The 27,092-nt window shown below is 46.0% G+C and overlaps 3 protein-coding genes across 7 annotated transcripts; 1 reads left to right on the forward strand and 2 right to left on the reverse strand.

Annotated features, from left to right (window-relative positions):
* Positions 1 to 113: 113 nt before the first annotated feature.
* NDUFB2 (NADH:ubiquinone oxidoreductase subunit B2) lies at positions 114 to 1,456 on the reverse strand. The gene is made up of 4 exons (XM_049821513.1): positions 1,353 to 1,456; positions 1,120 to 1,264; positions 944 to 1,041; positions 114 to 200 (listed from the first exon to the last, which is right to left on the reverse strand). The coding sequence occupies exons 1-3, from the start codon at positions 1,421 to 1,423 to the stop codon at positions 967 to 969; spliced, it is 291 nt and encodes a 96-aa protein (XP_049677470.1). The 5' UTR covers positions 1,424 to 1,456; the 3' UTR covers positions 114 to 200; positions 944 to 966.
* A 540-nt stretch (positions 1,457 to 1,996) lies between these two features.
* On the forward strand, positions 1,997 to 21,611 carry LOC126047702 (uncharacterized). Of its 4 annotated transcripts, none has more exons than XM_049821710.1 (12): positions 1,997 to 2,173; positions 2,378 to 2,737; positions 3,965 to 4,056; positions 4,241 to 4,418; positions 5,565 to 5,793; positions 6,372 to 6,940; positions 7,860 to 8,001; positions 9,225 to 9,469; positions 11,067 to 11,230; positions 11,951 to 12,197; positions 12,516 to 12,756; positions 21,514 to 21,611. In XM_049821710.1, the coding sequence occupies exons 1-11, from the start codon at positions 2,006 to 2,008 to the stop codon at positions 12,738 to 12,740; spliced, it is 2,619 nt and encodes an 872-aa protein (XP_049677667.1). In that variant the 5' UTR covers positions 1,997 to 2,005; the 3' UTR covers positions 12,741 to 12,756; positions 21,514 to 21,611. The 4 variants fall into 4 exon arrangements, with proteins under 4 accessions (XP_049677667.1, XP_049677668.1, XP_049677666.1 ...); XM_049821711.1 differs by lacking the exon at positions 21,514 to 21,611 and adding an exon at positions 13,100 to 14,989; XM_049821709.1 differs by lacking the exon at positions 21,514 to 21,611 and having other exon boundaries at positions 12,516 to 14,989.
* Positions 13,687 to 26,953, reverse strand: ADCK2 (aarF domain containing kinase 2). 2 transcript variants are annotated; one of them, XR_007508675.1, is made up of 9 exons: positions 26,010 to 26,953; positions 25,151 to 25,297; positions 23,474 to 23,602; positions 22,735 to 22,830; positions 20,439 to 20,690; positions 18,882 to 19,010; positions 18,207 to 18,260; positions 16,784 to 17,003; positions 13,687 to 14,309 (listed from the first exon to the last, which is right to left on the reverse strand). XR_007508675.1 is itself a non-coding variant. In XM_049821714.1 (8 exons), the coding sequence occupies exons 1-8, from the start codon at positions 26,925 to 26,927 to the stop codon at positions 16,860 to 16,862; spliced, it is 1,869 nt and encodes a 622-aa protein (XP_049677671.1). In that variant the 5' UTR covers positions 26,928 to 26,953; the 3' UTR covers positions 15,732 to 16,859. The 2 variants fall into 2 exon arrangements, 1 of the variants encoding a protein (XP_049677671.1); XM_049821714.1 differs by lacking the exon at positions 13,687 to 14,309 and having other exon boundaries at positions 15,732 to 17,003.
* Positions 26,954 to 27,092: the final 139 nt, after the last annotated feature.

Consider the following 27,092-nt stretch of genomic DNA (forward strand, 5'->3'; position numbering starts at 1 on the left):
ATCAAGCAAGCATTACAGAAGCGCATGTGGACTCAAGTACCCCGCCTCTACAGCCATATGTTCAGCCTCCAGAAATCCTACAGTAGGTACTTAAAAACAAGGTACACTTTAGCTTAGAGTTTGCTTATGGTTAACTTTTATTGAAATAAGGATGGAGGAGCCAAAGCTTTGGTTCCAGGGGCCTCTTTCGTTCCAGGGACCTGCAAGTGACAGAAGAGAATCCTGAGAACCTTTTCACCTGTCCTTTTCCCACCACCAAGAGCAAGGGAAGGACCTCCTTGATAGCACCCATGCTGCCTTCAGCAGTAGTTGAAGCTGATTTAGTTTTAGAGCCGTAAGATGACACAGCCGCCTGAGAGAAAGGGTAGTTAAAGAATCAGAAGTGAGCAAAAGCCTCAAATGTTTAAGGGGAAAACTGCACAGGTGTCTTTCTCTCTAGAATGGGAGACAACATGTCCTTAAGGTTAGGTAGTGCTGGGTCTACAGAACAGCACAAAAAAAGGTAATTTTGAACTGGTAGCAGTTAAGCTGCAACTCCTCAAAAAATAGGTTGTTACAGTGTAGGGCTTATATTGCCAAAACTAGGCTACCAGGACTCGAGCATTCAGGTACCTGAGAAGAAGAGTGGGTGAAGGCAATAAACGGTGCAAGCAAACACTCGCGCTCTGTGCAACTGTCGTTTGGCACATTAACCTTTGGAAGCACACAAATAATTGCCGAGAGTACTTCTAGCAGTACCAAGACAAGGCAGCCAGAAGGCAGGGCCAGGCACGATGCCCTAGCGCCGTATCACAGCCGGGAGCTTTGAAGCAAAGCTTAAAGCATGCTCCAGACTGCGTGAGGAACGGTGACTGCATTTACTGCCCTTTAAAACAAAGCCCAGCCCGGCTGCAGCCCCCGGGGGCCGCCGGGTCCGTGCGAGGAGGGGCGGCAGCCGGCGTACCGGTGTACCGCGGCCGGCGGCGCCTATTCCGCGTCGTCCGGAGGGATCCCCAGCTCCTCGTCCGTCCAGGCCGAAGGGTCGGGGTAGGGGAAGTGGCCCTGGGAGAGAGGCACGGTCAGAGCCCGGACAAGGCCCCGGCCCCCGCTCCCCCCCGCCCCGAGCCGCGGCGGCCTCACCAGCACCGCGTCCGAGCTGTGCCAGAAGTGCCAGAAGATCCAGAACCACATGAAGCCGCTGAGGAGCTCGCTCCGGATCACCTGCGCCCGCGTCAGCTCCGGGAACTGCCGGTACCGCGGACGGATGTGCACCTCGCCGCCCGCGCTGCAACAAACGCACCGCCGCCGCCTCACTCCCGGCCCCGCCGGCACCCGGCCCGCCCCGCCTCACTCCCCTCGCCCGCCCCACTCACTGCCGCAGCCCGGTCGCGCCGCTCCCGGCCCGCAGCAGCCGCCCCGCCGACCGCCCCAGCGACGCCAGCATGATGGCAGCGCCGCCGCCGCCCCCAATGTCACCCCCGCCACCTCTCAACAACAGCCGCGGCAATTGGCCCGCCCCGGCGCCTACCAACTCCGGGTGCGTTAGGGGGGGGAAGGGGCACGGGGGGAAGCGAGGCAAAGCGCCCAGGCGGCGGCGTGGCGCGGCGACACGGAGATACGGTGACACGGAGGCACCTCCGCTGCCCCCGACCCGCGAGTGGGCCCGCTGTGGCTGCGTGGGCACCCCCGCGTCCCCTCCTCCGGCACTTGGGAGCGGCGGGACGGCTCCAACGCACCGGCGGGGGGTTCCTCGTGAGTCCCAAAAGTTGGCGGAGCCTACGGCGGGCTCAAAAGAGGGACAGAGGGCGACCTCCCCGGCCAAACCGCTCCTTTACGAGCGGGGAAAGAAGACGACGCCGGCTGGCCGCCTTTAAAGAAGACGCTAAAGAAATAACTCGCCCCGCTTCTCCACCCCCCCCGCTCCGCCGGGCGGCCCGGCCCACACAGCGTCCGGTTGCGTAGCAACGGGGCCCGCGCGCGGTACCGGCCGCGGCCGCCCGGGCAGCCCCGGCTGCGCCTCCCCGCCATGGCGGGTCCGGCCGGGCGGGCCCCGGGCCTCACCTTCGTGGTCGGGATGCGGGCGGGCGCGGGCCCCGCGGCGGGGCTGCTGCGGGAGAGCCTGGTGCGGAGCCTCTTCCTGCTGGCCGGCGGCCCCACCGGCGCCCTCTTCAACGTCGTGGCGTTCTCCGGCCAGGCGAGGCGGGGAGCGGGGAGCGGCGGGAGGGTCTCCTCTGAGGGCCGGCTGCCGTAGCGGGGAGGCAGGGGCGAGCTACGGGACGCCTAAGAGCAGAAATGCCCAACAGAGAGTCTCACACCCGGCCCGTGTTAGCGAAGACCTGCACGTGTGAGGGGGCTTCTGTCGCTGACTTCTTTATTTCTCCTGATTTTCTTTGAATAGGTGTTAAAATGGCGCAGCTGCCTAGTCAGGTGTTCGCTCGGCAGCGTCGCTGAAGCAGCAGCCTGGATTCGATCCCTGCGGTTTGAGAATGGCACGAATGCTGCGAGCGGCTTGGCCGCAGCATTCGAGGACCCAGCCTGCCAGTCGGTGTGCCTCTTCACTGACATACTGCCAGAGCAAGAGTCAGAGGAAATCTGCCGACTTCTTACGCAGAACAAGTTGCATCCAGTACATGTCGTCTGCCTTCTGGGAGATTCGGATGATCATCAAAGAAGCAAGCAAAAAATAATGGAGAAAGTAGCCAGACAATCAGGGGGGTCCTTTCAAGCGATCAGACCCCCCGCTACTGCTTCTGAAAAGGTATACCACTAATACAAGATTAACGCATACTAATTAGTTCCTACTGTATCTTTACTGGATGACATTTCACAAAGTAGAATGCATTTTCAGCAACAGTTTACAGGGAATAGTGGCAAACTATTCAACCATTGTTCTTACTTGACACGCTATTAATGCAACACAAGTTTCTCTTTTTCCATAAAAGCCAAACACTTTAACATAAGGTTCATAACTTTGACTCCACCTCCCAACTCCCTTGCATTTTGTCTTTCTCCCTTCTCATAGTCCCTGGCATATTGTTTCCTGGGTCACTGTTCTCAAACATTTCATGTTTTCCATCCTGCTCGGGCCAGATGGCTCCACTGCTGGGTTTGACTTGCAAAACCAACTTTGTCTTCCTAGACTCAATCCCAACCTTCTTCATTCTTCCTTGACTTCAGCTCCTTTCGTTAACTTTACAGCTTTTGCTTGCTTGGGGAGTTTGGATAGCTGCGTAACAAGCAGGGTACAAGAGGAGGCAATGCTCACTGGCTGCCCATGGGCTACTGTTTGAGAGCCAAGGGCAGACTGACTGAGGAAGCCAGCAGGGCTGATATGCCTCCGTTGCTCCTAGGGATGGGAGAGGCAGCTCTGGAACCCCCACCCTGCCTCCATTCTGCTGCCTGTTTCCAAGCTGTGCCTTGTCCTGAGAAATTGGTGTATTTTCCAGGTTCAAAGCTCTTTACTAAAATCAATTAACTAAAAAGCATAATTAGTAAGAAAGGAAAACTGTTCTGACTTAAGAATCACACGTTCAGTGCTTCCTTCACAGTAGAATAAAACGATGATAGGATCCGAGATGGGCCAAAATGGTACCTACTATAGCTTTGTGTATACTTGAAATGACACGTTGTCCTTTGAAGAACACAACTCATTGTGATTGAAGAAACAGGGGTACACCTGCTACGTATCTAGCAGCTGAATAGAAGGCAGGTGAAATATGAGGGGTTTTTTATCATCTAGTTCTTATATTTTATTTTTTTATATTTCTTCTTTCCAAGCTTGATTTCTTAAAATCAAACCATTTGTGATGAGCTTACAGATAAATAGCATAGCACCACAAGATACGATGGAAGAATTAAAACAAAGAGAGAAGCAATATACTGGAAAGTAAATTTCAATTTTATAAATAATATTCCTCTTTAAGGATTTAAGTGTTCAATAAATCATGCTTACCTTCTGCTTCCATCTCCTCTTTCCCCACTCCAGGTAAGCTCAATGTCCATCTCGCATGTCCAGTGTTGTCACACAGCTAATGAAGATCCCTGTGGCTTTCTGCTGCCAAGATGTCCGGGAACACAGTAAGTTCAAAATCTATAGACAGGTTGCTGGAAATGCAGAGAAGAAAAAAAGTTAGGAAATAAAGACAGTTATTGCAGAGTGGGGTGGGTGTCCCATGTGGATTTGGTTTCTTTTCATTGCAGCAAGTTGCAGAAGTTCTGTTGCCAGGGTATTCAGTACTTGTTATATTTTGGATTTCCACAGCTTTCCTGTTTGTGCATGGAACCCAGATTCCCTTTGTATGCCCTTGATATCCTCGGCAAAAAGGAATTTAATTGATTCATCCCCAGAGGCTTCTACTTTCATGAGGGGGGCTCGTGTGTTGGCAAGGAGAGAAGCTGATGGCTATTACTACCTGGGCCACATTGCCCAAGAAGTGAAGGTAGCTATTTATCGGGAACTGTGCTGGAAGAGAATCTGTGTGTCTTTTCCCCGTGCTTCCCATGCCTCAGCAGTCCCATGCCCTTGCTGTGGGGTGGGTATCCTGTGATACAGTGCACTTCATAACCACTATTGTCTCCCCACATCCTATTTTCGTCTGTTTCCTGATGATGACTGGCTGGTTACTGTGAGGGGTCCTACAAGCAAAAGCAGCCTGGAAATCAATCCATTTCAGTAGTTATAATAAGTTGTTATTCAGAGGCAATCAAACAAAACAGGTCCCTTATCCCTGTTGTCTACTTCCGCCCAGTCTAGCAGCAAAGTCAGTTAGCTAAACAGCACAATAGTAATCCAAAATGTCTGCCTCCAGGGACCACCTCCTCCTTACTGAACTGAGAGCTTTCCCCGTTCTCTTCCATCTATGTTTCTGGGATTCGTGAGATGATTTTGGATGCCAGACAGAAAATACCCCCTGCAGGCTTTGTTTAAAAATCCAGTTCATTTCACAGTTTGCAGGTTCGCTAAATAAATAGTGATGCTAGTATAGGTGAGGGTGGCTGTAAGCTCCAGTGTGGGGTGGAACAGATGGGGACAGCTAAAGACATGAGAGACGTTAGCTGGAGTAGGAGCTGACAGCATTATTTGTGTAAGTGCACTTGTAGATCTGCAGAGAAGGCTGACATTTGGGTAATAGATCTGCCCCACACCCATTGCTGAAGGCTTAAATTAAAGCATTTACATTTATGACAGTTATGACAGTTTATGACAGTTTACTGGTTTGTTACCCTTTTGATTACTATGTAATGAACTGCATCATACACCGCAGTTTCTTTTGGCTACTCTTTCTCTGATGGGAGGTTTTCCTGGTAAAGTTCTGCCTTAGCATGCTAATTGTGTGCTTAATAAAATCTAAATCCAAAATGAAAGGAAGAGAAAGGCTGTTAGCCCCTTAAGCCCCAGCTTTTTAATTACTTTTGAAGTCTAATATGGGCACAGTACAGTGAAAAACCTTGTAGAAGAGGAAAGCTACACTCCCAGATCACATTCTGCTTCCTGGGATTTCTGCCACTTCCCTCTTAGCACTTGTGTTTGGCCGTTAATTGGACCCAGATGTCTGTCTTGCAAACCGCATGTTTTACTCTTGTAGGGCTCCAGGGAACACTTTTTAATTCAGTTTGACAACAGTCGCAGTCTGAAAGGCAAGGTACAGCTTCGCATGCAGGAAACGCCTCTCTATGACATTCTCCACTACGAAGATGCCAGGCAAAAGCCTCTTGCTCCAGGAGACAGGGTCTTGGCACCATGGGAGGCTAGAGCTGAACGTTTTGGCCCAGGCACTGTGCTAAAGGTTATAGAGAACAAGGAGGCACGTTTAGGTACGGGATATTGGCTTTCTTGATAGTGCTAGACTCACCACGGTTGCAGGTCACTATACAGAAAAGAGAACAGTCTCAATCATGGAGAATTCACCACCTGCTGTTTGGGTTCTCTCATCTTTTTATCTTTTTTTTTTTGTTGGCACTAAGCAGTCTTTTCTTTTTCAGTGCCAGAATTAATGCAGCTCCCAGAATTAGCTTTTGCTTTGTTCTGCGAGTGGAGACTTCCTAAAAAATTGGGGGGAGGGGGAGGTTGGCATCCTCCCAACACAAGGAGAAAAACGTCCCAGGCCCTCATAAGTATTGACCTGATTATCTTAGTCTAGTTTCCAGCTTTTGCAGGGTAAAATCCTGGCTTGCTGTGATGAGTGAGAATTTTGCTATCTGCTGTCTTTTCATAGGAAGTTCAAAAGAAGGTCAAATTTGAAACCTGTAAAGAAAAAAATCATTGAAGTTCTTACAGAATTGTCTGAAACACAAGCTGTTACTTTTATCACCTGCTTTCTAAGAGATAAATCACACAGGATGACATGCTTCTGATACATTCTTTGCCTTTTTTTTTTTTTAAATATGCACAGCACACAATGGAAGGGGAGTGCTTGTAAATTTCTGGAATGGGCAGACTAAGGAGGTATCTTCTGACCAAGCTCTGCGGATCCCTCTGCCCTTAAGCGAACGCATCATCCTAGAACTGCAGATGCCTTTAGCAGCCAGGCAGATGGTGGTAGATTCAAGCTTGGATTACCCATACATCGTGACACCTGGTTATAGAGCCTCAGGCCATTACAGACAGGGTCACTCAGACCTGGACTACTGGCCAAGGGGTCTGTATTCGACTCAGCCATGTGCGAAGTGCAGCTGTAGGTGTAACTCACTTCCCCATTGCTGCCTTGCAGTCTGGGAACCCACACGGCCTACAGGTTGCAAAGTGCAGCAGAAAGATGCCGTCATCCCTGGAACGAGCTTGACTAAAGAAGAGCTCAGCAAGAAAATAGAAGAGCAACTGTCTGAAGCGAGTATTTCATCTTCAGAAAGTGTTTCCAGCGAGGAAGACAAGAAGGAAAAGAAGAGAATGAAGATGGAAAATGTTCCAAAGTATGTTCAGTCTTGTTTGGAAGAGGACAATGAGGTTATAGAATCTAAGAAGGTAAAAAGTGCTTCACCTTCGCTCTTCTGTTAGCATGTGGTCTGCTATTTGTATAACGTCTGCTTTGTTACCTCAAGTTTTCTGCTCTTGGTACCAAAAATTACTAGATGTTTTAGGCCTGGCCCTTATGTATGCCTGCTAAAGAATGGAGATACTTTGCTCTGCACTGTCTTCCTGATCCTTTGACCAGGGAAAGAGCTAGAAGCTGTCATTGTCACTGGCTGGAGCAGACTCCTAGAACCTCTTCCATGGATGCAGAACATGAGAAGTGTCACATAGCCCAGTTCCTCTATATCCTGCCTCTGCATAAAGGAGGTAAAGGACAGAAAAAGTGTCAGACGGAAGACTTTACACTGGATAAGGATTACAGTAAGGGTTGCTCCATACCAAGGCAGTCCCTGGCATATTTCTATTAAGATATTTCTCTACCCTGTTAAAGACGTCACCTCTCCCAATCAAAGACCAAAAGAGACTTCTGTGATCCTCGGTAGTTGATTTGGTGCTTGTGAACAGGGCACTGGCTGAGGATCAGTAAGGAGGAGGTTAATGTGCACCCGCTACTGCCAAGCTTTTCTCCATTACTCTGCAAGGGTTAGAATCCTGATTTCTGGCACGTGCCAGAAACTCCTTTCAGCCACAGCTCCTCTGGCCTGTTCTCTTTTGTAGCTGTTTGGACCCTTCAGGCAGAAGTACTGCCGGTTTTAGGTCATTTGAAGATGTAGAGAAACTCACAAAGTGATCAGAAATTACTCTACTTAAGAGTTGTTTCTTTACTAAAGAACTACCCCCGAGTTTTGGTTTTTTTATTCTTTCTTAAACTTCAGTTGCAACTCAAGACCTTACGCTGTGAGTTCATGAAACTAAACTAGTCTTTTCCTTACCATGTCTGGATTGTGATTGCATTTCTTGTTACTTCTAGAGTCCACAGAGGGAGATGGCTCATGTGATGGTTGATACTGCTGTCAACACAGACAGCTGGTTAATGGAGACAGTCCACAAGGAGGAAGCCGACAGTCGACAGCAGGATGCTGAAACTGAGGCTAATTTTAAACACGAACAGGGTATTGAAATTGTAGCTCTTTTATCCAAACACAAAACTTGCCACACAATATCAGTGCAGCAGGCCATCATGTCTAAGATCTGTTGCCATAGTTCCTGATGTTTCAAAAGAAAATGCCATAATGCCATGCTGTGAATATAGCCACCATAATGTAGTATCATTATATGTAGGTATTAATGGTAGCTTGGGAAGTTGTTCATCTTCTTCTCAAGGTGGAAGTATTTTCAGATGGAAGTTGGGGGTTTTTGGCTTTTACAGCTACTGCAGTAGCAGCTTGGGGGTTTTCTTAACCTTTTTCATAATGCTCACTATAAATATTATTTATTGTAAAATTTCCTCATTTTAAAAATTAATCTGTAACATTAACTATGACTGCCTATAGCAAAAAAATTTCACCAGGACTGTTCTGCAGAACACTCCTTCTCTTATCTGTGCTAAAAATGTTTGCTTTATAATGTCATTGAGTAAACTTTTGTTCCCTTGTCATCCAAAAGGGGCTGGATCATGATTTTAATCAAATTGTTGCTGTTCTCATTTAAGCTAGCGTTGTGACAATTGCAGGCATTCAAGTGAGGATTCTGAAAGCCTAAAGCTTTCTCTGTTGCAGCTTTGCTCTGTGTCACTGCTGGTAGAGGGAGAATGAAAAGTCGAACAGGAGTGCACATTTCCCCCCAGCTGGTGTTCCAGCATCATTCCATGCAACAAATGCCACTCAGGCCCATGCTGTCTTTAGCAGAAAGGTGCAAGCAAACTCTGCTCATGTTCTCAGTTACCCAAAAAACCTGTTAGCACAGTGTTGTGCCCAAGCTAATTTCTCCTGCCTCTCAGCAGGATGTATAGTTCTGGCTTTGCCCTATCAAGAAATGTATCATTTTGGCTCCTTTCAGAGCATTGGCAGAAGCAGCTCATGCCTGTCTGCAAAATACCATGTAAACAATCCCTTAGCCTGAGTAGCTGTAAGTGCAGTCAGTGATCTTGTTTTATCAGGCAAAACTCTTGCTTCATTGAAATGGCAAGCTTGTTTTCTGAAAGCTGGGACCTGTTTTGTGGAGACTGAAAAATGTCCCACTTCCTCAGAGGAAAATGTTGGTACTAAGTTATACAAGTCTTGCTTGAATATATTTTATACGAGAAGTCCTTTTTAAAAAAAAAAAAATAAAAAATTGCTTTCTTTTTCTAAACTGCCTGTAACCTCATATGTCCCTGCCCTAATTTATTTGGAAGGTCTTTTTGAGTCCAGAGCGGCAGAAGCTCCAATCCAGTATTCCCAAAGGAGCCCTTCCCTGGGAACCAGTGCTTTGGTTCCCTTCAGGCACCAAAGCTTCTTTAACCGAGTCAATCAATCGCTAGAGAAAGACAGCCTGATCATCAAATCAGCTCTACGTGTACAGAGACCACACAGTACCTCCAATGTGCAGGCTAGGAGATCCACAAATCTTCTAAATCTTCTAAAAGACAAAAGCATTGCAGTAAGTATTTGGTCCAAACTAGATTTAGCTATTAGGATCAAGCAGTTTGTTTATGTCATCTGAGAATATACTCTCCTTTGATCTCTTTCTCAAAGGTTTTTACTGCAACAAAAATTATGGCTATGTAGAATAATAGCCATGCATAAATAGAAATATAAGGTTTCCACTTGGGAATCAGTGTTGTACAGGAACAGGGCACTTGTGGTATTTGTACTCAGGACTTTTGATAGAGTTTTTTATTTCAGATCTAATCTTTTCTAAATAAACCTCTCAGCCAGCTCTACTAGATAGAAAAAAATTATTCCTCTTTTACAGATACTGAAAGCAAAACAGAGAAAGTCTGGATAGCCAGCTGAATCCCATAGCAGAGAGTGCATGTCAGGGCTGGGGTGGAACTTCAAGTCTCCTGATCTTTAGGCCAGTCCTTTACCTGCTAGATAACACCATTTGTTCACCTCCCACCTATAGAACACTTTTGCTTCTTTCTTTGATCTCACCCTCTGTATGTCATTAAACACAAATCACCCACAAGGTACAGTTTTTGCAAAGCATAGCAATACACAGGAGAATGAAGGTGCTCACTGCCCCTAGGAAACCATACAGATCAATGTGTTGAAATAAATCAGTCAAAATGCTACATGAGACTGGCAGGGACATTATTTGAAGGTCCTGTAGTGTTTTTCAGCTTGTGGTATTAAAGATGTCCTCAGGAGAGAACTGGAAGGAGACATTCTGTTTGCAGAGAAGCAACTAATGGCAGGAACATGCTAATTGCAGCTGGGAATAGAAAAAGGGAGAATGCATTTGGGAGAGGAAAATATTTTGTGGAAACTCTGTTCCAGCACCAAACGGTTCTAGCAATGCGAACTGAAATGCATGTCTAAGTTTTGGTGATGTTTCCTTGCTCCTTCCCTCATACAGGGCACCGTAAGGATTACAAAAGAAATAAATATTGCACTATGGCTGTGAAAAGAAGCATTGTAGGTGCTCCTTCATCTCTTTACATAGCACAGTGCATTTGAAAATGCAAATTAGGAACACTGCGCAGCATTGAAATGCAGCTACTACTGAAAAAAACACAAAGACTGGTTGATGATGGGTAGAATTCTCAGACAACAGGAAGTGAAGAGTTAGTACACCTGCACGGAACTCCAGGAAGATTTTGTGTTTGGCCGGCGAGAGGCAGTTTCTCCTTCTAACAACAGCTAATAAGGATCTGCAATATGATTTGTGGTCAGAAACTGTGTTTTTCCATCCAATCCAGAAGCTGACACAAAGGTTGGGCAGTTTTAACCATTGGCTCAACACTGGAGCAACCAGAACAGCACAGCCTACTGACCTACGAAGAACTCTTAAAACTGGATTTTCAGGCACCCCTTTGTTGGTTAAGCCTAATCTTTTGTACAGGTTTTAGCACCATACTCAGTGGTTTCATGAACAGAAAGTGACACTGTAGTATTCATGAGCCAGTGTGGCTTCCAGAGCTCAGGAGTGACATTAGAAGACTAAGCTGTTCTGGTTTTGTAGGTTTACAGTTTACATTAGAAAAAGATACTGATGATATGATTAAGGGTTTGGTTTGGGTTTTTTCTGTTAGAAATCAGTCCTTAATCGTGCATCTCAGGAGAGACGGAAAGAGATGGACTTCAGCAGAGCCCAGACTGAGCACAAAAGGTGGCAAGAGGAACAGAGGCAGCTGAAGAGGGAGCAGAAGCAAGAGGCAGATGGCATCCGACGTCAGCTCTGCCGGGACAACCCGAGGTGATACCTAGGAGCTAACTGGTTTTTGTAGTAAATGTTGGAAAGTTGGTAATGTCTGCTCCCCGGTGCTCTCATTCAGTCTCTGAACATCACGCACTGTGCCTCATGCTGGTCTCTGCAGAGTGTTCATGGTGGTTTAGTAATGGGAATAAAATCGATGCTTGAGGTATGGGTGAGTGGGTACGCATGGATCCATAGCCTTCAGCATTTCCTCCAAGGGCAAATTCCCTTCAATCTCATCCTAAGGCCCAAAGTCCTTTTGCCTCCCAAACCCCTGTTCCCTGCCCCTGGCTCCACATTCCACTTAAGCTTAGCAGGTTCTTGCCCCCATGACCCACCTCCTTCCAGCTCTTATGTTGCCCCTGTGGCTCCACCACCAATACACATAGCCACCCAGTTGTCCGGATTAGTCCTACGGCCCTGTCCGCACAATCCATTTCCTTGGTTCCTGGTCTTCAGGGCCAAGAACACATGGCCGCACCAGGTTATGTAGTTGGGTGAGCAGATGACTGCAGTCAGCTGACATCAGGCACCAGCCCATTTGGGGTTTTTGCCACCTCTGTTTAGGACACAGGTTTAATCCTCATAACCTAACAAAGAGTCCTGGAATATTAACTGAGCACAGATTGCCTGAGTATCTGCTTTGTGTCTTATGCACTGTCTTTTTCTTTTATTGCTCTTTCTTTCTGAGAAATTTGAGAAATTTTGTTTTGGAAACAGGCAGCAATTGCGTCAGAGAACATTGCAAGGGCTAGAGAAACAGCTGGAGCACAAAGACAGAGCTTTGCAGCACATGGCATTGCTCCAGGCTGCTGGGGCAGAGAGGAGCAGGAAGGAATCCTTCTTGCCAGAGGAGAAAAGGAAGGCAAGTCAGAGGCTGCAGTCTTTAAAGACACAGCGTTTGCAGAGAGAGGAGTTGCAGGCAGAATGCAACGAAAGGAGCTTTGAACGAGAGAAAGAAAGGCTGGTAAGGGCAATTCCAGAAATGTTTTTCCTGTACTACTGTGTTTCCAGCAGTGGCACCACCCAGAGTATTTGTCTTTCGCCTGTTTTATATCCAATATCATGGTATCATTTCAAGATAAATAAATGAATGGTAACATTTTTTGACACATGTATAAAGATGAAAGTTGGAAAGTAAAATTCTCCATCTCTGTGGTAGGGTCCTTCTGCATGCAAGGAATGAATTTCCATAGATTATACCCATTTCTGACTTCTGCCAGTGAAAATTGTGGATGAAATTCAGCATGAAAGCTGAGTGTACAATGTCTTTATTTTTATGTAGGATTTTCTCAGGAGCAGAATGCAGTCACGGCAGGAAGCGTTGGAACGAGAATCATGGGAGCAGGACAAGCAAAAAAACCAGTACCAGGCTGCCAAAGGCAGAGGGTTCCAGAGTAGAGACCGTTCACGCCAGAAGATGGAAAAAGAAGGCCAAAAACTCTGTGACCTCCAGAAGTACCTGAGAGAACAGAATCTTTTGATGCTCCGGGCATCACTGCTAGCGTAAGGAAGCTGCAGAGTGGGTAAGCAGGCCCTTGAGCAGTTCACAGACCTGCTTTGTATCTTGTAGGTGTGAGTCAGTGTGCTGGAGTTTGGGTGCTTGAGTGCAGTTATGACAAGTGGAATTATGATTCCTGGAGAAGTCTTTAATCTCTTTTTCATTGCAGCCAGAGTGCATTTTCACTGCTTCACCCTTTACATGCCTTTCTTTCTGGAGTTATTATGCTAGTCCACCTCTGTCAAAGTGAAGTGGTGCAAGCACAGGCACAGGTTATGTCCTGCTAATACAAACCTGCAGGGAAATTAAATACAGGCCTGAGAAGGCTTCTGCTGCTGAATTCTGAGAACTTTCTGTGTTTCTTCCAGAGCAGCACCAGAAGAGCACATTTCTTTAAGGTCAAGGACCACATAAAATAGGAAGTGTAGTTACGTGATGCTGTCATTACTTACCTTGCTACGTTAATGATACATGAAATATGGAGAAGGAGAGCGGATGTTAAAAAAAAATTAAACTACTGCAGCAATGAAAATTTACCTGCTAAAATACAACGTAAATTATCCACTGCAGTTTCCATCATTAACAACTGACTCTTGCAAGTGTCCCGTTGCACGTGAGTTGCAGAGGTCCCTAGGGAAGAAGTCCCCATACATATGACACAGTTGTGCTGCTTCCTGCCAAAACTGCTGTAGGCGGCAGGGCAAGGATCCAGTGACATGAGAGGTGTTTCAGAAAACCTGATAAGACAGCTTGGAACCCTCTAGCGTGGGCTTCAGGTAAGTGTAGATCTTCTACCGTCAGGGCGTACATACTGCTTGGAAACACATAGGCTGCTCCCCTAAAGGAAGAATGACTTACAGAAGCCCAAAATGCAAAAAATATATTTTTTTTTTGGTGACGAGCCACCCTCTCTAGGCATTGTGATGAGAAAAAAGTCTGTTCTCTGAAATACCTGTCTTTGGAGAATCACAAAACCCAATGGTGAGCCTATGTTTTGCCTATAATCTTGCTTTCAGGTTGGCAGTCTCCAAAAGCAGGTAATCTTATGTCAGAAAGATACTCAGATATCTTTGCAGGTAGGGCGCCTGGTCAGAATAAACAGACATTTTGTTCACCATGAATAAATGAGGAGAAGGCTACAAAAATAAATTAATTGGTAAATTGACAGTTAACAAGTTGTGTAAGAATCTGAGGTAGCCAGTAGCGCTATAGGAGGAGAAGAGTTCCCTATTCAGGCTGTAGAGTAAAACATAGTTACCACCTGGAGTCCACAATGCAACTTGCTCATGACTCCCCTGATTTTCTAGAAGTGCATTACTGACCTTCCTTAGTGAAGCATGTGGTGTCAGCTGCTCCTGTGGACAAGCTACTGGCTTCTACCCTCCCCTCCCCTGAAAGGAAACAGTAAAGCACATCAAGAGACATTTTTCTGCAACAGGAAAGAAGTTTTTTAATGCATAGCACTCTGATTAGTGGAGGTGCCTTCATTCACAAGGGGGAGGAGGAGGTTATGCTTGTCACATCCTGAAGTGCTGTCCCTCTTCCTCTTATCACCAGGGGTAGTAAAAAATACAGCAGCTGTGTCACAGAGAATGCTATTATCAGCTTTAGGTAGCCAGAAATGTAACTGTTCTTTTCACGTGGGTATTCAGGAAAAGAGAATGGACATGGCACAATTTATTTGCTGCAGCAGCCAGAGCTATATTGAAGGATGTTCTTATTTTACACAAAATTATGCTCAAATATACATAATATTTGCAATACCTTGTTTTAAGTAATAACTAGAATCAAACTAGATATACAAAATTTCAGTGTTGTTGCCTGACATTCTGTGTACACTTAGAAACGTTACACATTTTCTGGCCTATCCCTCGGCAAAAAGTGTATTATAAAAATTCACCCCTTTTAGAGGAACACAGCACCAGTGATAACAGCAGCTTCTAAAAAAAATAATAAAATTAAGAAAACTTGTAAAAGGGAGCTCTTTTGAAATTCTGCCAAATCTTTTGAATGGCCAGCAGTTTCTTAGCAATAAGTCTCAGACTGTGTTCCTCCAGAGATAACTAAGAGGCTATGTCTTCAGCTTTCCTCAAAAAGACAAAGTTAAATCTCTCATCTAGCTGTTTACAAACTAAACAATTCTAAGGCCTTACTAGCTAAAAGGAGTATTCTTAACTTCAGGCTCCATAATATGCATGAACCATCCAGAGATTTTTGTTTAAAAAAAAAAAAAAATAAAAAAAGGAAAAGGAAAGAAAGATGAACCTATATATAAGGTGAAGGCTTTGACATTTTGTTTGTTTGTTTAAATTAAGGCCTGAAAAAATTATAACTTGCTGCATATATGGAAACTGCATGTGAAACAGAGTTTTGCATTTCAGATGTGGAATTCTATCACTTGGTTTAAGCTCTGTTTAGCCTCTGGAAAAGTTGGCCGAAATTTGCCGAGCAAGAACACAGGTGGCTGTGCCCAAGACCTGCCCAACAGACACGGCCCAGGCTATATATGCTGTGGAATGCTGTGCCTGGCACCTCTACACCCCAGCTGGGTGGAAATGGGAGGGGGCATGCACACTACTGAGTGAAAATGGGTGCTGGCACCACACTGAGATTTTCTTTAGTGTCAAGTTTCAGGGTTGCTTCCTTTTCTTCTTTTTTGAGTTCTCTTTTATGCAAAATCATGTGCTAGTTAGGACAACAGTGTACCTAGTTATAAGTTTAAGTCTAGTTAGACTTACAGAAACAAGCCTAAAACTTCAAAGATATTTAACTTAGCTGCTGCTTTCATCCTTAAGCATTTGGAAATGGAATATGTAACGATTAAAGGAAAGTACATTAAATATATTGAGCTGAATCTAAACTTATTTTTTCAGACTTCATTTATATATCATTAATCATTATTTTATAATCACCATAAACCAGCAGATTGTCTGCTTATGTACTTCCACTTCATTGCTTAGCCATCTGAAAACAGACCACTGCAGCCACCCTGTACTGCAGCAATTTCATGTACAGTATATCTGGGAATATATTTAATATTACAGTATTTCCAATAATTCATAGAGTGTGTTTCTCACTATTTAAATACGGCCATAAAATAATTCTAATACTACTATTAAAATAACTGACTGTAAAACCCATATATGATCTAGATCTTTTGCTGGCTTTATTTAATTTTAAACATTCACAATGTGTTTTCCATCCATTAGGAAAATGCTTGGTCTTCTTGTTTTGCCAACCACTGGAAACAAAACCCAAGCATTTGCATATTAATTAAGGTTTGGAGTTGACTAGGGTAAGACTAGGGGAGCAGGGTGGTAGGAAGGAAGCACACAGAGGGGAAAAAAAAAAGACAGGTTTTTTTGAACCTTAAAAATGAACGACCAGCATAAATATTCCCCAAAGTTGTTTTTATTATGGAATTAGCTTTTCTGCCTAGACAAATATTTTCTTTTGCTGTTTATAATCCCAACTGCTACAGTATTGTGCTAGAGTATGGAAGTTTGAAAAATGAGATTGACTCATCTGTTTTTATCATCCAAAACGACTAAGAACAGACCCCTCCATGCAGGATCTCAGAACACTTCTACAATAAATGTAGATGTTAGAAGTACAAAAGACAAAAAGGTTTATTGGCTTTTTTCAGCCTGAATTAACTGCTTAGGTGGTGTTAGAACACCATTTCTCATACCACTGTGACAGGTAAGTCATAAATTAAATTTAAATATTTAACCTGATATATTTCAAAACAGACTTGATCAATGAACATCTTTTTAAAGACTTTTACACAAGTAAGACTGCTTTTCTCATCAGGCTGCAGCAATCTTGTACACCTAAACTACACAGTGTGTCAGTTTAAAAACTACCAGAGCACATTAGCTCGTAGAACTGTGTAATGAGTCAGAACTCCCCAACTGCACAAAGTCTTCCTGGTCTCTGGAAGAGACCTTCTAATCATCCCATGCCTGGTCCTTGGCTGAAACAACTGAAGGAAACATTAATGGGGAGTAACCACTGCATGGCATTTCCCCGAGATACATGCGACTTCTCACCTTCAGCTTCTTTGTCTGTCAGCTCACAGCTGGCACAGGTAACCCTGCACAGTGGGAGGGCAGCAGCCACAAGAGTCTATTCAAGGACAGAAGCTGCAGTTTTGATGAGCAGTGGTTTAGCTGCCTCTAGGATGTCCAGTTCAGGGTCCAGTGAGCGACCAAGACCTTCCAGAACCATGATGGCAAAGATGATGGAAGCAAAATTGCTCTCGAGCTTCACCTAGAACCACAAGCAACTGAATGAACTCAGCAGACTTTTTTTTTTTTTTTTTTATTTCTGAGCTCATTCCACAGAGGTACCAGCTCTAGCTAGGCTGAGAGGGAATAGCATATACATATCTGAAACTATAGTGTGACTCCATCACTTGGAGTTTCAGAACACACTGAAATCCAGCAGCAGGCCCAAAAAGAAGACAATAGTTTCAGGGTAAGTGCCTTAAGGGAACCCAAGAGGGGTTTTTTTCAGTTCCAAGAAGGGGAATGGGATTTTTTTTCTTCCAGACTGGAATAGCAGGAGCTTAGGAGAGTAGTAGTATCCAATGTACTTGAACACATGCACTTGCGTGAGGGGGAGCTCACCTACTGAATGGCCATGGAAGGCCCCCACAGCTCACAGAGGAAACGATCCTCTGCTCTGCATGTGAACAAACTACTCCCCAGTTCCCAGCCAGGCACCAGGATTGTTTCAAGGCATACCAGGGCATTAACAATTCATGGAGTTGGGAGGACTTGCTTTGTAAGGGCCTAAATTACATTTCACATTATTAGGAACCAGCTTAATAAGGCTTAATGACAAAAGCCTCTAAGGAATGTTTAGGGGGACCCTCTGGAGGCTGGGCAGCCCTGTAGCTGACAACCTTCTCATCCCCTCTAGTTCAGGCCACCATAGCTCTGTTGATTTCCAAAGTTGTCTACAACCATGGAAACTTGTCCCCCAAATACCATCAGTTATAAGAAGGAATCTCTGTTCTGTGAGCAGCTCCTCACTCTTGAGGCCTCGTAACAAACCAGTAAAACGGCCTAGTGCTGTTACATAACCACATATCGGGAAAGAGGTCCAGGGAAGAAAGCATGCAATGATATACACGTGGAACGTATATTAGATTTCATTTTCTGCTTCTAAGGGACTACTTAAAAAAAAAAGTATGTGTTACAGTAACATTCCTTTTAGTAAATAATATAAACCATTAAATGCAGTATTAAGACAAAATCCAACAAAACGGAAATTGGTCTTGGTAGGGTGCATATCAAGGCCCGAGAAACAGTGTGCCTGCAACACTTGGATGCATTCCTGCCATCCCCCTCCTAGCAGTTCATTTCAGAATTCACAGTCCCTCTCCTTGTCAGGCCTTCATGTTTCCAGTTGTTATCCCTCCCCAAATGAACTTCCAGCTATTGAAGGCAGACAGTGACAGGACCTCACCTTATGGGTCATCAATAGTTTAAAGACATTCGAGAGGAGATTGGCCACCTGAAGCTGGAATACAAAAGAAGTTAACAACTGATCAAAAAAATTGTGGTCAAGAAGACTGAACCATGTGAGCGACAGGCAGGATTCTTCTAAGCGTTGGTCAGTATTCGGTTCTGGTGGTGGGACAAGATTATTGGGCTGACAACAGCCAACATCAAGGTATGATCCCCCTACCCTGCCCAGGATAAGGAGTTCAGCTCTGACCCAGAGTTCTGCTTACTTGCCAGCTCCTGAAGGTTGAGAACGTCTGTCCTCGCAGCAGTACAAAACATGCACTAATTTGCTCAACACCACCATGCTACACTCTCTGAAGCGCCCAGGCTGGCCTTAGTTAACAGGATGCAAGCTGTAACATCAGGCTCAGCAACCCCTCACAGTGAGCTGCAGATGTTAGATTTTAGAAAAGAAAAAAAAAAACAAAACAAAAAGCCCCAAACACATGGGGTTTTAATTAGAAGGAAATAAAGGATTTTATGGGCTTTTGCTTCACCTAAGAGACTAAAAGTGCCCAGTACTGGTTGGTGGTGCTGATGGGATCAGAGCTGGCCTTTCCACATGAATCACTCTGAAAGCCAAGTTGCACTGAATTACAGGTAAGTGAGGACACGACATTGTTTGTGCACTTGCCTTTCCTAGGGCAATGGTGTTGCTCCGGACCTTGGTCACTAGTTCTGCCATCTCAGCTTTGAATCGCTCAATATCCTGGCACTGGTTAGCACGGGCATGATGAAGGATCAGTTCTGCCACTCTCTCCCCCTGTGAAACAAGTTGAAAAGGAGAATCGGAACTTGATCACTTGTGCCTGGAAGGCCTCTGCTGCATAGGTCCCTGGAGGAGGCATACTGCAGGGAGAATTCCCAGGCCGATGCTTTCCCATTCCCGCAATGGAGCCACAATGAATCAACAGAAGCACACGCAAGAACAGCAGAACGGGTCCAAAAGTCTTAGCTGGTATCTGGCAAAACCCTGCTTATTTTTCTTGCAGGCCTTGTAGGGTAGAACACAACAAAGATCTCTCTCAGATAGAAGTTTCAGGGGGAAAAATAAACCCCACAGGACTGGCATTTTCTTCTTAGCAGAGAAGATAACGGTGTAAAGAAAGGTTTATATTAACATATGGGCCAAGTCCAACCTTCCATTTGCAAACTGTGGAGGAAAAGAGAGCTGATTCTACACCAGCAGATGTTTGGTGAGAAAGCAGGGGAGCAATATGCAAGCTTCACTTGTGAGAGGCTTTATAGCTTTTCTTGGAAGATATGTCTGACAGCAACATACCAAGCCAGAGCCCCAAGGTACAGCAATGAGACAGTGTAGAAGTTTTTCACCTATAGATCATAAATTACACCCAGCCTGATCCATGAAGGACTTGACTTGCAATCAGATGTTTACAGTTTTTGCTTAGCAGCTGAGAAGTCTGGCAGCACAGGATGGGCCTGAATACATAGCTTAGCACTGACTCCTCACTGGGCTTCAGAACATTAAACAGACCAAGTTAAAAAGTATCCCTCTTGAGACAGGCTGGTGAGCCATCCAACCCACAGCTGAGAAACAGCAACATGCAAGTATGAACACAGATGCTTGTTCTCAGAATGAACAGGAGACATCAGCACTGGATTCTCTAGTCCATCTGAGAGCGTATTTTAAATAAGTGGGAAGGAGGATAAAGTAGTTCCCCTTATACAGAGAAGCCTGGCAGAGGCCAAACCCCCCCACCCCCAACTGTTTTGCCTCCTCTTCTCTACAGACGCCGACACAACAGCAGAATGGAGGGTAGCATTATGGGCTTTCCAGTAGCAAGGCTGCAGAAGGAAACATGTGCAGAAGACCAAGACATTAATCCATTCCCTCCTCTTTTCTATCAAAGCCTGGCAGATTCTGTAACAGCCTCATATGCAAGTGGCTCCCAAGCAGTCCTAACTTGCATTAGAAGCACTCCTAGCCAGGGACTGACAGCCAATGCTTCCCATTTAACACCTTCCATTTCCTGGGCCACTGAAATCATTCGACTCTGGCAGCCTCCTTGCTGTAGCTGAACATGTTATCCCTGTGTCTGGTATAGCTTCCACACTAGCAAGGCTCCTCTCCCCTCTTAGGGAGGATTGTAAGGGGAAATAGAAAAATATCACTTTGACCATCTGACTCTCCAGCTGTCTCCCTTCCCCAGCCCCATGACAAAAGCCTCACCTGGCCCTGGACCACAGCCGTGAAAACCGCCCGGAAGTTCTGCATATCAGTGCTCTGTAGCTCTGCCACGATCCCCGCGTCCAGCAGCACCAGGCAGAGCTGCCTGAGGGGCGGCTGCACTTCCACCACAAGCGTGTCACACAGGTCCACGATGGCTGTCTGCTCCTTGCAGCTGGTCCCGACATGGGCCAGGCCTTGAACCAGGATGTTCCCAGGGTGCAGGTCAGCATGGACAAAGTTGTCAACAAAGACCTAGAGGACAGGCAAGTCTTAGAGCGGCTCATTCCAACCAGAACTCCCAGGCAAACAGCAGAGGTTTGTTTCTGGTCTGTTTGCTGTCATTACTAATGTGCATCACCCTAGGCAGCAACACAGCAAACAGCTTCTGCTGGAGACCAGCTGTGCTGAAATGGCATGGGTGCTACTCACTAGAGAAGTCAGCAGAGCTGTGTGAAGCAATCCTGTGTGTTTGCTAGAGGTCAGGTAGGACAGCCAGGAGTTCCAGCAGGGAACAGTAGTGCTCTTTGGCAATGAACCCTAAACTGGGGGCACACTGGTGAGCATCGGCAAAGAGTAATGCAGTAAGAATAGGCCATTTGCCATTCAGTGGCATGGGTTATAGTGAATGGTTAAGTTTGTCTAGTCCGGGACATCAACGCACATTACAACTATATTGAAAAGTAAGGAAAACAAGAGAAGAGGAAACAAATGTATGTAGCTCTTCCCTGCCTCTGCTAGCAGTTAGCACCAGAAAGGACTAGCAAGAAGACAAGCACAAGACAGTACTTCCCCACTAAACCTCCTGGCCACCTGGGACTGCAGGACTTCCTGCACCAAGGAGATTATCTTTGTATTTCATGGATTTCTTGTACAAATTTGTCCAGTTGCCACGTAAATAGTTAGAGCTGTGTGAAAAAAAGGAGATTTTTCTTTAGGTGCTGCCTGAAAAAATTACCTCTGATAATTTTATGTCCTTCTCATTCTTCTGTTTTGACAAACCATATACAATAGAACCATATTCACTCTCACACACTCATGATCTCTGTCATAAGCTACTCATTTCTCTGCTTTCCAGAGTTAAGAGTCCAAATTATTTCACCACTCCCGTATGGAAGCCATTCCACACCAGTAATCATCCTGGCTGCCTTCCTCTGCACCTCTTCTAGTTCTGTTGCAGCCCCTGAAATGGAGGGTCCTGGGCAGCAAGGGACTAGAACTGCACAGAGTATCAAGAAACAGGTATTTGTTTTAGTTACAGCCATAATGTTGTTTCTTTGCTCTTTAATTCTTTTTTACTCCTAAAATATAGGGGTCTTGCTTTGCTCCTAACCATTTAATCCAATGCTAGCATAAAACTGTTCTAGTACCACCATTGCTTTTCTAAGTGGTAAAAGCTGTTTCAGCTGTCATACTACTACTACTCTGTCATACTACACGGAGTCAAAACTGCAGGCCTCGCCATCACCCTAGCATGATGTTGCAGTTATCAACTGAATTTCATCTGATGCTTACTGCCCACGCACTTGATACTGTGAGGTTCTTTTGCAACTCTTCCCTGCTAGTTCTCATCGCTCCTCACAAGACAATTGTGTCACCCTCTCAACACACCCTTCCAGATCATTTGTGATTATTTCAACCACAGAAGAACTAGACAGCCAGAAGCTGAATCATAAGCTGAATCTGGCCAGGTTTGTTTTCTTTACTCCATATTTAGTTCTTCCTTAAAAAAAGGCAGTTCCAGAGGAGGAGTCAATAAATGAAGAAACCATCTAGCTGTTTTCCCTGCGAGTTGCATCTATAGTCTCTGCGGAGAGCATGATAATTTGCTAATTACATTGCACTTTAGAATACTTGGGCACTATGTGAATATTCATTAAATGGATCAGTGGGTTTCCTAAGCAATGCACTGATCAAGTTGCATAGGATGACCCTACTGTGTGCAAGCAGATCACCCTTCTGCAGTAGAAGCAGCTCCATGTCAAAGTCTACAGCAGTGGTGTATCTAGTCCAGGCTTTACTAAGACCTTGTGTTACATTGCACATGAAGTACAGACCCTCCCTCTGTCAGTTCCAGAACTGTGCAGTGCCCTAGTGGCCCAAATGCTGGGTCACTGCAAGATACCTGGCATCCATGGGTTTGTTCCAAAAGACACAGCTCTATCTTTGAGTCCACGGGAGGAAGGGTAGGAGACACGGGAAGCAAACAGGTTCTCTTTAGCCATATTGTCTTATTACCCCAACTGAATAGCTTCTGCAGGAGAACCACCTTCACTTCCAGCCTCAGCCAAGTGCCTACCATCTTTAGGAGCATGTCCATGCCCATCTTTGCAAGTCTCTGCCTCAGCTCTGTGGCAATCTCCGCATGCAGGTAGTGCGAAATAGGCTCACTCTCCTGAAATAAAGACAGAGCTGGAGTCAAACACACCCTGGGTCTCACCTTCAACCACACCCTGGGTGTGAGGGAAGGTGATAAGAATACCCTAGAAAGGACCTACTTAGTAGAGGCTGTACCTACTGAGATGGAGAACATGTGAGAAGCAAGGGTTTGTTCTTTGGAAAGGCAGTGATATAGCCTGGGGCAAAAATATTCTTGCCAGGATCACATGCACAAAAACTAAGGCTGAGAGTAGCTTTGGTCTGTGACTCAAACATCCACAAGGGAAGTGAGGCAAGCACCAGAAAGTATCAGATTGCTGAGCTCCTTGCTTTGACCCACCACAGAGGAGAGCTGAAGCGGTGTTGGTTTGCAAAGCACAGGCAAGCACATGGTGGCTGGACACACTGCTGGTCTGCATGGTTTCAGGCCAAGTGTTCACTTCTATATGGAGTTGTCTGCCACCTGTCTTCTGGGATGCACTGCTTACAAACAAAGAGAGTGGAAGAGACAATGAGGAAGGACACCAATCTCTTTAAGCAAATAAGAGAAAAGCATCCTTCTGCCTCTCATCACTCCTTCTCAAAAAAACACCTCCTTGGCATGTTCTCCTAAGGGCTTTCTCACCGCTACCACCGCTCCCAGAACCTGCAATTCTTACCTCAAATGTTTCCACTAGAACATCTGTCGTTACCAAAGGCCAAAGGGGAGTTGGAAACTTCACAAAATCAACATCTAGGAAATTTTGTCGGAAGCGCTCCAGATTTCTGGCTTCATAGCGTAAGTCAATCTCAAGGGAGAAAAAGAAAAAGCAGGCTGGAAATTAGATGCAATTAGAACTACATCTTCAGGATCCTGTATCAGGATATGACTGTACAGTGCAATACCAACAAAACTAGTCAGAAAGCCAGAATGAAAACTAAATAAGAGTGCTGCTTCTTACATGCTTATAGCTTTCTTGATGGAAGAGTAGAGTAACAGACTGGTCAACAGATGGCCCACAACCCAGCACCTTGGAGATACAGGTGACTTACTATAGGCATGGTGTCTCAAAAAAGACCAGGACTGCATTATTTTCAAGGGTAAGACAGATCCTGAACCAAAGCTTACCATCCAAATAGCAAGGCAGGCAGACAGGGTAGAAGAGCTGCAGCCCTAGCCTAACTTTACAGATAGGCAGCACAGCAAGAAGAAATTCAATGTAAAACGTACAAAATAATCCACTATGCAAAGTCCTGGCCCCAGGTCTTCAGTGATCCAGTGCCTTGACACGTGACCATCTCTCCTGCCCACTGCTACTTCTCAAGGAAGCAGGATAACCTTGCCCCACCTCCCTCATCTGGCAATGGGAAATATCCCATGAATACTTCTTGTTCTTTCAAAGAGAAATGAAAGGAAATTACAACAAGGTTATCAGATGTTCTCCTAATCCTCACTCTTCAGAGCATACACCAAAAGCTCTGCTGAACTAAACTGGTACTAATGACCTTGAGTCACATCTGAATACACTCAACAGTTTACAACATGGATTTACTGTGCAGATTTTTTTGCAACAGTAGAAAAGAATTAAGGCTTTCAAAAGCTTGTAACAGACTTTAGACTCTGCGATCCAGACACAAAAATGAAATTAGCAAATAATAGTTCATTTTAATAGAAACATAAGCCTAATTAAGCCTGTAGTGAAATCTTTCTAAGTTTAGTAGTAAGGACATTTCAGGACTGTGTCTTTTTAAGACTAGCAAATCAGGACATTTTCACATCTATTTGCAAAGCTTAACTTTACCAATACTGATGAATCTGATGACATTACAATATAGAATGTATTATTAAGTTATGTAAAAGTATATTACTTATGCCAATATATATATCTCAGTGCTAACAAACATGACCAGTGAGTACAAACTGCACACATACGTGTAGGATTGAAGAGTAAAAACACATGTCTGAGCTCTTGTTTGGAGAGATTCTTTTCCCAAGGAGAGGTCTCTTACCAGTGTTTGTCTTTCACAATGCTGCAAAAAGGACTGCGACTACAGCTAGCTAGCTGTTCAGGCTGTTCACTAGAAAACATACTCAAATAGAAAACATACTCAAAGTCTAAAAATTATTTTTAAATCTAATGTAATTTTTCATCACTTTGATTTTTTACTCTGTGAGCATATAAGCTTTCCTACAGTAACATTATGTGTCTGATTAGAATAAAGAATGTAAGTAAAGAACAAGCAAGCCTTCATCTAACCCTTTAAAAAATAGCAGTATGAACAGAATTAGAGCCAGCCAGCAGCAAGACAAAGGCTAGTTTTGTTCCAGTACGTGGGGACCATGGCACAGCACGCACCTGTTGAACCATAAGTTTCTCAAACTCCTCCACGATCTCTGTCAAACTGAGCCACTTGAATCCAGGGAGAAGTCCAATGATGTAGCTACCCATCTTCATGAGAAAGAGATCCATCTGGACTTGGTGGACCAGTCCAGGGTGCAGGACCTGCACAAGAATCAACAGTGGCAAGATCAACTCCCCCAACACTCCATTTCAATCAGCTTAAGTGATACATTCCAAATAGACAGAACCCAGCCTATTAGACTGGGAGCTAACACAGCTTCCCCAGCTAGTCCTCAGAATTCACATTTTGCCATGGATTAAGTTGTAAAGAACTGTCAAATGTAAAGAATTGTCAAATGGAATATATCTGTGCTGGAGACTACAGTCTCACCCAATACCATTTTCCACTGCTTTCACGCTCCCGCCCTCTCCCTGCCACGTAGTACTGACTAGTATTTGGAGCAGCTCGAATATAAGATTTCTTTAAATAAACTTTGCTGGAAAGAACTTATCTGTTCCAGATTTCTTCATGTGAGCAGAGAAAGGGTTTCATTGTCTGAAAGGTGAAACCAAGCCGAATATTCATTCTTTTAATGTAAACTGGGCCCTTGTAGGCATCTCTGGTATCCACATGCCACGTCAAATGGCACCATAGGCAGTATGCATGCTCAAGCTCTCCAGGCTGGGGCCACCGCAAATCTGTATTGCAGCTGGCTGGAACCAAAGTGCTGAGAAAAGACACTGATGGAGACAAGCATCACTTCTCTCATTCTACCTGGCCCTAGCCAGCTACTCCTCTCCATGGGAATTAAAATCTGATCAGCCTCATCCAGCATGCTCCATTTTTCACACATCTACCAGCCAGATGACTTACTTTAATGGCTACAGGCGTGAGATGTCTGGCTGACGAAGGATTTGCGTTCAGGAGCGGTTTGGCCATCTGCTCCATAAGGGACATCCCACTCAAAGGACTCCTCCGGGAGCAGTCTGCTGGACTCAGCTCCATCCTGCTCCTCTCATCCCGCATCTCCTCACTCCTCCTCCTCCCCAGCCACCTGAGGAGGCCTGTAAAGCCTGACACTTCCCACGCTTCAAAAGCGGACCTTAGCTCCGAGTGTCGCGCTAGCTCCTTGGCCTGGGAGCCGGCAATAGCCGTGAGGTCAGCATAGGCTTTATACACCTGGGCAACGCAGCCCGAGCCGACCGGCTCCCGGCTCTGGAACTTGAGGATGCCCGTCCAGTCCTCACCAAAGGCCTTCCTCAGGAGCTCATCGGTGTGGCCCCACGGGTGTGGGCTCACCTCGACATGCAGCTTGGAAAACTCATCGCAGAAGGCCTCGGAGAAGAGGTCCCTCCGGGTGCTGGCCCACTGGCCCAGCTTGACACAGGTGGGGCCGGCGGCCTCGGCCGCCCTCCGCAGCAGCCGCAGCCACAGGGCGCCCAGGCCGGGCCATAGGCGGCTCAGCGGGTAGAGCAGCAGCAGGGGGCCGAAACGCAGCAACAACCCGCAGGCCCGCAAACCCAACCGGAGCACCAAACCCAAGCGCCGCAACAACCCCCGGGGCGGCCGCTCCGGCCCGCGATCCCCCACCCACACCGGCCCCCGTTGTCCCGGCCTCTCCTTCCAGCCGGTCCCAGCGGGCACCGCCAAGGCCACCGCGACCCAGCGGCCGGCACGCAACCCGCCGCGCCCCGCGGCCGCCCAACCGGACAGGGTCCCCCTCGCCCCGGTTGCCCGCCCGAGGAGGGGACGCGGAAGCGGCAACAACCGCACGGCACCACACGCCACCATCGCCCGCCCGCCGCCGTTAACGGCTGCTAACGGCCGCCCCGGGCGGGGTGGGGGTGGGGGGGGTGGGGAGGGGAGTGGGGCCAGCCAATCAGCGCCGGCGGGCGGTGGCGGCCCGCCCCTTAAAGGGCCAGGAGCGAGAGCCTTGAAGGAACGTGAGGTGATTCT

Source organism: Accipiter gentilis, chromosome 18 (genome assembly GCF_929443795.1).
Source record: "Accipiter gentilis chromosome 18, bAccGen1.1, whole genome shotgun sequence".
In the NCBI taxonomy this organism is placed as follows: Eukaryota; Metazoa; Chordata; class Aves; order Accipitriformes; family Accipitridae; genus Astur; species Astur gentilis.

What these genes read in the sequence shown, in the direction of transcription:
- LOC126047702 (XM_049821710.1), top strand. Translation starts at nt 2,006, where the DNA reads ATGGCGGGTCCGGCCGGGCGGGCCCCGGGCCTCACCTTCGTGGTCGGG. An exon ending in AGGTTATAGAATCTAAGAAG is followed by an intron (nt 6,941 to 7,859) that starts GTAAAAAGTGCT and finishes TGTTACTTCTAG; the next exon opens with AGTCCACAGAGGGAGATGGC. An exon ending in CTCTGCCGGGACAACCCGAG is followed by an intron (nt 11,231 to 11,950) that starts GTGATACCTAGG and finishes TTTTGGAAACAG; the next exon opens with GCAGCAATTGCGTCAGAGAA.
- NDUFB2 (XM_049821513.1), bottom strand. Translation starts at nt 1,423, where the DNA reads ATGCTGGCGTCGCTGGGGCGGTCGGCGGGGCGGCTGCTGCGGGCCGGG. An exon ending in GGCGCGACCGGGCTGCGGCA is followed by an intron (nt 1,265 to 1,352) that starts GTGAGTGGGGCG and finishes CGTTTGTTGCAG; the next exon opens with CGCGGGCGGCGAGGTGCACA. An exon ending in ACAGCTCGGACGCGGTGCTG is followed by an intron (nt 1,042 to 1,119) that starts GTGAGGCCGCCG and finishes CCTCTCTCCCAG; the next exon opens with GGCCACTTCCCCTACCCCGA.
- ADCK2 (XM_049821714.1), bottom strand. Translation starts at nt 26,927, where the DNA reads ATGGTGGCGTGTGGTGCCGTGCGGTTGTTGCCGCTTCCGCGTCCCCTC. An exon ending in TCACGCCTGTAGCCATTAAA is followed by an intron (nt 25,298 to 26,009) that starts GTAAGTCATCTG and finishes ATTCTTGTGCAG; the next exon opens with GTCCTGCACCCTGGACTGGT. An exon ending in AGAAACTTATGGTTCAACAG is followed by an intron (nt 23,603 to 25,150) that starts GTGCGTGCTGTG and finishes TTCTCCCTTGAG; the next exon opens with ATTGACTTACGCTATGAAGC.